Source organism: Salvia hispanica, chromosome 1 (assembly GCF_029641045.1).
Source record: "Salvia hispanica isolate PSC_SH4W2 chromosome 1, Shi_PSC_v1, whole genome shotgun sequence".
Classification (NCBI taxonomy): Eukaryota; Viridiplantae; Streptophyta; class Magnoliopsida; order Lamiales; family Lamiaceae; genus Salvia; species Salvia hispanica.
This window is the reverse complement of record NC_142692.1, coordinates 52,788,913-52,797,906: the sequence shown is the minus strand read 5'-3', so window position 1 is coordinate 52,797,906 and position 8,994 is coordinate 52,788,913. Positions and strand designations below refer to the sequence as shown.

Below are 8,994 nucleotides of genomic sequence, written 5' to 3'. Positions count from 1 at the left end.
AACCATATATGCCATGTGCCAAGCAACTTGGGGCTCAACTCAAGCCCACCACCAACGCGGGCTGGGTTAGGTTACACTAGAAAATTATTTTTCATGCATTTTTTATTTGGCATATATTTTTAATTTTTTATTAAATATATTATAAATAAAAAATAATTATGTTAACTAGTTATAAGATTTCCTTTTTTATTATATATCCTTATATATACTCCCTCTGCCCACAAAAAATAGAGCACATTTACCATTTTTGGTCGTCCACAAAAAATAGAACATATTCATTTATGGAAAGTTTCAACAAATAATAACCCTACACATCATTCCACTAACACTATTTTTCACTTACTTTTTCTCCTTCTCTCTTACTTTTTTCCCTTCTCTCTTATTTTACCAATTCTACATTAAAACTCGTGTCATACACCAATTGCTCTATTTTTTATGGACGGATGGAGTATATATATAATGGATGATTTTAGAATATTCTCTTTGTCCCACTAAGTATAAAATGTTTTCTAATGTCTCGTGGTACACATTTCTAAAATGAAAACAACATTATCTCTACTTTAATTGCATTTCTACTTTGTTCTCTTTTCACCTAATCCTCAAAACAACACTACATAAAATTAGGTGAAATTAAAGACTAGTCCCATAATCTACATGCCTAACAACATAAAAAAGTGAGCGCCTCAGATTGTAGCCCTGACGATTGACGGGCAAGGGTTGTCGACGTTAGGCCATCCACGACCCTGGCCCGGATTCAGAGCCCAAGTCAACTCCATGTCATCATTTCCCTAAATTTGAATCACAGACCACAACTTCTCTAACCATGCCGGCCCCATCCCAGACAACAACTATTAAATTACATTATTCACAACTCTAACTTATTTTACTTGTAAAAATTGAAAACGTTGAGCAATTATAATACGAAAATATTATTTTTAATTCAAAAATTATAAATTATAACCAAGAAATTTAAAAAAAAAATTGATCAAAATGAGAAAATTATAAATTATAAACTATAAATTATAAATTTCATTTTTAATTTTATCACTACCCAATTCCCAATATAAAATTGTAATCATAATTACACTCCCAATTCTCAACATAAAAGTAAGCTCCTCTCCATGTCCCACTTCTTCCCTCTCCATTTCTGCAAGGATTTCCAACTGCAAATAAATATGAAATTAAGGCCTGGATCCGGCCCACTTCACCTCCAACGCCGGGCTGGGACTCGCCAATTCTAGCACGGCAACACGTTGTGACGCGGGCTGGGACCAAGTGCGGTCCGGCCTGCAGCGTTATTTATGCCCTTTAATGTCGATTGTGTGTATGATGATACTATAATTTTGGAATGAATTGAGTAAAAAACTAAATGCGTAACACTAAAATTGATAATCACACATTGTTAAAAAACTTTGTGGTCTTATATATTCATGTTTTAAGATATGATTCTAAAGAACATGTTTTGGTTTACTTAACGGTTCCGGCAAAAATAATAGCCAATAGTATTTTGACATCTATTAGGGTAGTTTGGTACACGGAATTGGAATTGGAATTGAATTGGAAGGAATTGAATTCGAATTCAATACCAAATCCTATGTTTGGTAATTGGTATAATTAAAGATTTGATATGAAATTGTATTATAATTCTAAATTCTTTGTTTGGTAACTCAAAATAAAGGATTTAGAATCAAATTAGAATTCAATTTAAAATTCTAATTTTTTTAAATTAATTATTTTTTAATAATCATCATATTTCTACTTTTTTCTTATGCTTCAAAATTCAAAATTTTTTTATTAACATATCATAAAACTAGTACTGTTATCATAATTAAAATAATTAATCAACCATAATTAATTTATTTTATCAACATACAATATACTCCGAGTTACATATATGTAGTGTGTGTGCTTATATATTTTAAATACAAGAGCAGCATTATACATAGAAAACTATGATCATGTTAATTATATACTATGTGGAGTGTTATATTGCTAACTCAATGCTTAATTGTTAACAACAATTCAATAATAGCCATTAGATATTTAAATTAAAGGCCTAGATCATTAACCACAAAATATCAATACGATCAACAAAAAATGTCAATAAAGTTATAGGATTAATTCCAATAAAAATCAATAGGGGTATTAATGTCAAGTTAGTTATAACTAACTTTTTAAAAAAATCCCAAAACTTTAAATTCATATAACATATATCAAATTAAAGATAATTTTATAAGGATTCCAACGATATACTACATGCATATGTTCCGACGTCAAAATTTGAAAAAAAAAATCTAGAATTTTCGTATTTTTCGTACACAGGCTAATGTCAATACAGCTAAGATAATATGTCAATATAAAGCATATACAATGTCAATCCTAAATTTGTGTTGACATTCTCAAAGCATTGTGTTGATATTTTCGAAACACTATATTGACATTTTCATCCAAAACCCTAATTTGGCGTTTTTTTTAAATTTTTTTTGATTTAATTAATAAAAACGAAAATTACACGTGGCAAATTGTAGACCACACGTTTTTTAAAATTATGTGGCCTTAAATTAGTTGTAGTTAGCAATTAAATGATGAGTTAGCGATTGATCACTCCCCTATATACTATATTATAAGTAATAACATAATTGTTAAAAATACATTTGCATCTAAAGAACATAATAAAAAAAAAATATTTTTAATCACTTATTTGAATAAGTAAATGCAAACACAACTGAATCAAATTACAAAAGACTAAGCTGCACACATTTTTGTTGCAATGTGCAAATAAAATACTCCATAAACAACAAAACAAGATCAAAACCTACCCCTTTTCTCCTCCTCTTCTTAGAGCCAAGCCCTTCACTAGGAGACTCCCCAGTCAGGCAGGCCACCTCCTCTTCAGGGCCACGATCGCTACACTTAGCCTCATCAGAGTCATTACCCGACACCTCAACTACCTGTTTAGCCTCATCATGCAAACTCTAGCTCCTCTTCTCATTCTTGAAAGGGCTCCCTTCAGCCCCCGTCTCCCCAGAAACAGACCTCCCTCTTTGGACAACTCGGCCATGTTTAGGGTTTAGGAACAGCAAATGGGTTCATTATTTCACCAAAATTCCCCCTTATGAAGCACGAAAGTCTCGTTGCCCTCTCGATGAAACCAGAATCAGCCGAAAAGTTAGGCAGCATACCAGAAACAGGCGGCATGAACGTACCCCCTCACAGCATTGCACTTGGGTTCCAACCCAAATCAGCCCTCACGGAAACAAGGCTACTAGAAGTGCTAACATCATTATGCACATTCGCATCACAATACCCCAAACTCTGTCCGTTAATCGAATGATCCCATGAGGGTCGAAGGGTCGAAGGATCATTGATCAGATCACCCATCTAAACCTCCCAGTTGAGAAGCCTCTTGATCTCCCTGCACTTATCCAACGAAGTGCAGATCACCAACAGCGACTTCCTGAATATCTCCACCACCTCACTCTCTGAGACCACCAAATCCCGGAACCCTTGAATCTTGGCCTCCCAGCTCTCCTTCCTGAACGAGGCAATGGCACGAACAACATAGACAGAGGCAAAAGTTCCTCATACCCAGAATTAAAAGCTACTCCATAACTGCATGATTAAAATAAAAAAAAATTGGAAATAAACGAGTAGCTCTCATAAATTGCCTTATGTTTTGTTTCTTTCCCACTTTAATTAAATGCAATAATTACATAAAAATCACGTCAACGACACCAACTATCTATTCTCTGCTTGAAATGTGACTGAATTCCAATAATCTAATGAAGTCTAAGAAATAGTTCTCAAAGCATGAACCTTTATGCTCGATTATAGCTTATAAACTGTATTTTGCACAAAAATAAGGTGAAAAATGTGAAATGCATCGAATGTGTTTACAACAAATCGATCAATTTTTTATCAGCAAAAATATGGAACAACTTAAATGTTAATACTGCAATCTCTAACGACCATCACAGTACACGTACAATCAATAATTACAGCATTGAAAAAAAAACACATTGATTTACAGAGTGAAAGATGAAATTTAAATGGATTGTTACCTGATTATCAATCGATCATCAGAGATGAAGCTGGGGCGCATCGCAGTTGCAGAGAGAGAAAGCGGCTAGGGCGCAAAGAAGAGGGAGAGAGAAAGCGGCTGTGGCAGAGGGAGATGAGAAATGATCTAATCTTCTTCGTTTTTATACGACCCGTTTTTATTTTTGACCCGTAAAGATCCGCGCATTTTTTAAAATTTGACCCGTTTTTTCATGGAATTGAATTAAAATTCTTTTGTGAATGGATAGAATTGAAATGGTTGAATTGGAATTTGTAGAATGGAATTCAATTCCAAATCTACATATTTTTGCATTGCCAAACAGCGGCTCCAATTCCAATTCCACATCCCCAATTCCGTGGTACCAAACGCAGCCTTAGTTAAATCACATCATCTGATTAATTAAATTGTATCATCTCTTTGTTCTCCTTCACTTGCATGCATTCTAGCACTAGAATTTAAGTTTTAAATGCATGTAAAATTTCTCAGCTACATATTATCCTTGATTTTGAAACAACATTATATCCAGCAAATTCTCAAAAGATATTACACCCTACCAAAACTTAACTACAACAGTTCTACGGAACAAAATTACAAGTGAATTTTGTTGTCACCTCTTCTGAATATCTCCCCTCACTCAGCCAAATTTCTGCTCTTCATATTTGATCTTAGCCAGGCAGACGGCAACTGATCTACCGCTCAGCATGCAGCAGGGATGGGGCGAAGATGCTACAAGAACCTGCTGGTATTCATCATCCCTCCTAGATTTCACAGTAATTCCTACACAAGATACTGTCTGTCTAGAACCAATTTGAGACGCTGAAGTCACGAAGCTTTCTAAGATGCTTCTCCATTTCATCCCGTGTTTTGTTCCAGTCTTCCTTCTCGATGACCGTGGTTGGGTCGTCTCTTTCTTCCTGCAAGCATAAGCAGAATCAGTTAGAAGGGGAACGGACACCATCAAGAACAGTGAGTTCTTTCATACTCACCGAAGAAATTATTTTGAAGGTGTTCCCTTTATCACGAACAACGAGTAAATCTTTTTTTCTATCCCGGTCTTTGCCATCAGGAACAGTCACCTGCAGAAAGGAGACAATGATTTGTAAAGCATGACGAGTAATAGGATTAGTGGTATGGTAATAATCTTCTATTAGTCAGGAATGCATAGTTATGTACACATTTACCATATCATCCAACAAATTGCTATAGATATTATACAGAGGTAGCGTGCATTGGAGATGATCGAACATGAAATGCATAGAGAATCAGTAATAATATAATAAAAATCTCATATTGGACACCACAAAGAGCTAAAAGAGAGTGCTACTACATGTCCAAGGGTGTTTGAAGTATTTCTTTTCATTATTGTTGTATTTGAAAGAGAAACAATAGAAAGTTGAAAGAAAGGTGCCTACCATAACTGTTGCTCTCGAGATTGATCTGGTTTTTGAGTCAATGACATAAATCTCTTCAAAATCTAGCATAAATTCTGGATCACCGTACCGACGGTTCCTATAGTGTTTCGTCAAGAAAACCTGCAACAACAGAAAGATGATTGCACTAAGTCAATATCATAATGTTGGAAAAGAATGTCTAGTTTCCGTCTTTTATAATTTTCTTGAGAAGAGAAACATGCAATCCACACATTCTTGAAATTTTGAAAGCCAACTCTAAATCCCAGCAGATGAAAATTGGAAGCTCAGACTACTCATTTGATAGAAAATTCAGCATCACTTATTAATTTGGAAAGTCCTAAAATAAGATTGAACATTGCAGATGCTAATGCCTAATGGTATGATCATATACCATGAATCATCCAAATTCCACCAGCAATATTACATTATATAGGAAGTGCACCCAAATATAATTACAGTTTCAACCGTTCTATGTAGGAAGGGCAATGATAAGCAAACTTATATTATTTGCTCAGAATTATTACTAATAAACCACTTATGATAAAGTTCAAAGGCTTTTCCTAACTAACCTTTAGGACTTCCCTCTCCGATTTATACATGGGATCTCTAGGTGCATCAATCGGTGGCTCTGTCACATTGTAGCAGCCGTAATCACTTTGGGCACATCGGATATACTGCAAATCGAAACAAAGTTACAAATGTCCAATAATGATGCATCTGTTGATCACTTTATAGTCAATCGCAATCACATCCAAAGCTATAAAATCATTCTCATCAACAAACTTTGAACCAGAGGCGTAAATATAAACCATCACCAAACAAAAGAGACCACCTTCTCAGGCATCGGTGCGAGAACCTTTGGAATCGCATACACGTCAGTATCTGGAGGCGTGACATACATCTAAACAGAAAGATATAATAACCGAATTCATCAGCAACGATAATAAAGGAGAGAAATACATCATCAAACAATTCATCTTCACAGATTAATACTAGAATCTACATGAGCAACAGTAACAACATTCTTTGCAGATGTACAACAGAAGCAAGACCATTTACACACAACATACATGATACAATTGAACTAGATTTATCTTCAACAATCAATGACCTAGAATTGTCAATAATATCTTAGTCTAATCAGGCACATAATTAATGACCTAGAATTGTAAATTACACAGCAAATTGAGGTAGAAACATCAATTAACTAATTAATCAAGTATAATAAAGTCGAATTCGACCTCGCGGAAGTCGTAGACGTCATTATCGGGATCAGGCGGCTTCCGAATGAAAAAATCGCAATCCAGCAAACAAATCTTATGAAACTCGTCTTCGTTTATCCGATAATCGACGATTTTCTCGGAGTCCCAACCCTGAATCGACACGAAGCTCTTGCTGTGGACCATCGCGATTTCCTCCTCCCCGGCGTTGCCGGCGGCGGCGATGGCGAGAGCGGCGGCCGTATCGTAATCGACATCGAAGTCCTTCTTGTTGTCGACCTCCTCCACCTCGTCGTCGTCCATGTCGTAGTCGTCGGGGCCTCCGCCGTCGGCATCGCCGTCGTCAGCCCGGACGCGGAAGTCCGGTCTGGAAGAAATGGGGCAGGCGATTGCGAGGGAGCGGATAATGTTGAGCTTTGGGATGGAAAGCGTCGGAGCGGCGTTGGAGTTCACCGGGAAGAGGGGTGTGAGGAGGATAGCGGCGGCATTCATGGCGGAGAGGGAAAGTTAGAAATTTGGATTACATATTTTATTTTATCTGTTCCAATGGATTAGTAATTATCCTGATTCGCCGCCGTACGACTGCAGCACTAAACAAAAATCCCTCAGATAATCATGCTGTTGACTCTATTTAATTAACGTACTTCTAATATCAAACCAAAACTTTTATTAGTTATGCCTCCGTCTACCAAAATTTGTTCCACTTTGATCCGACACGAATTTTAAGAAATGTATTCGAATTATGTCTATAAAATGGGAGTAGGAAGGAGTTAGTGACAAAAAATATGTACCGACGATGTTTAGATTGGCTCTTCATATGTACACCGACATGATTATTAACTAATGATGTCCTACTTTTATATATTAGTTTTACAATTAAATGGGAGTAAGAAGAAGATAGTGGAATATTGGGTCCACTATCAAAATAATAAAAATAAAATGGGACAAATTTTGGGGAACGGACAAAAATAGAAAAATAAGACAAATTTTGGTGGACGGAGGTAGTAATTACTTTAATTTTCATGTTCTTAATAAACTCTCCATCTTACAAAATTAGAGACTTTAGGGTAAAATATAATTAAAATATTATTATATCAGTGAAGAATAAAACACACCTTAAAATAGAGAAAAACTTATAAAAAAATACAAATAAACTTTTTTTATAAAAAAAGCCCCCCCCCCTCAAAAAAAAAAAAAACTATCGGATGGAGTATTTAACATTATTCAACTAGTAAATAACTAAATATTTCATTAAACAGTCAAATTAGAATTACTAAAAATTGAAAAAGTAAAATACATAGAAATAAAATATTTAAATTCCTTAAGTTATGAACTAAATTCCGTCAAATTATGTCTATGTAGAGTTAACAATCATGTCGGTCTACGTATGAAGAGCCAATCTGAACATCGTCAATACATATTTTTTGTCACTCTCCAACAGCCAGAGCTAGAAAGTTTTGTTGTGGTTGTTCATAGAGAAAGCATCTCTATCTTGAGTCGAGGCAGGTGAGACTTGGGCTCTTTCGTGCTAGGAGCCATTGAATCCTTCCCATTCACTTTCTCTTTGCTGCTAATAGTCATCATGGGATAACTCTGAGTTTGGAGTGATGGGGGTTTCATAGCGAAAGAATTTGCAAAATAAATAAATTAGAGCGCAAATTTATTCAATTGATTATTTGAATTAATTCAAAACAGTTAAATCATAATACATGAATATGTGAATTTGAAACTTACGTGTAGATTCTCCAAATCATGCAATAAACAAGCATACACAATAAACTAATATTACTTCTCATATCGTATTAAATTGAGTTCAGAATTTATCGTATACAAGACAATTTTCGGTCTGAAAATATATTTTTTCATTACACCAAGACGTAGTTGCCCAGTTCCTCCCATGTCGTATTCATGTTGATGGAAGCATCTCCATTACTCGTTGAGTAGAAGTTGACGGGCGGGACTTTGATCTTTTTCGGCACGTCATATCCACCCTCAGACCTACTGCTCAATTAGGGGCTCTTCTCGAGTAGTGCCCGTTAAGGTATATGTTGAAAAACATACTTTTATGTTGTTTTATTTTTTATATAACCTAATATACTGCAATTTTAAGAAGAAATTTATTTATTTTGTTATTTATCTAGGAGGTTGAGTCAGTTTGTTATTTTGTCATAGAGATATGTACTGATATTATTATGAATGTCTAGTGAGAATTTTACTATTCCTTCAAAGTGGACATTAACCATATTTTCATCAATTTATACTCCTTCGTCCCATTCAAGATGTCCATAATTTCTTATTAGTT

At 35.1% G+C, this 8,994-nt stretch overlaps 1 protein-coding gene across 1 annotated transcript; it reads right to left on the bottom strand.

Moving 5' to 3' along the window:
• Positions 1–4,520: 4,520 nt before the first annotated feature.
• Positions 4,521–7,235, bottom strand: PTAC6 (plastid transcriptionally active 6). The gene is made up of 6 exons (XM_089065296.1): positions 6,714–7,235; positions 6,305–6,373; positions 6,042–6,146; positions 5,473–5,592; positions 5,047–5,136; positions 4,521–4,974 (listed from the first exon to the last, which is right to left on the bottom strand). Exons 1-6 carry the CDS (start codon positions 7,182–7,184, stop codon positions 4,858–4,860), a joined length of 972 nt encoding a protein of 323 aa, XP_088921422.1. The 5' UTR covers positions 7,185–7,235; the 3' UTR covers positions 4,521–4,857.
• Between the last annotated feature and the right edge of the window lie 1,759 nt (positions 7,236–8,994).

Bases quoted from the DNA above. Each gene is read 5' to 3' on its own strand.
- PTAC6 (XM_089065296.1), bottom strand. From the start codon at position 7,184: ATGAATGCCGCCGCTATCCTCCTCACACCCCTCTTCCCGGTGAACTCC. The intron at 6,374-6,713 runs GTCGAATTCGAC...CTTTCTGTTTAG, and splicing joins ACGTCTACGACTTCCGCGAG to ATGTATGTCACGCCTCCAGA. The intron at 5,593-6,041 runs GTTAGTTAGGAA...CTGTTGTTGCAG, and splicing joins CGGAGAGGGAAGTCCTAAAG to GTTTTCTTGACGAAACACTA.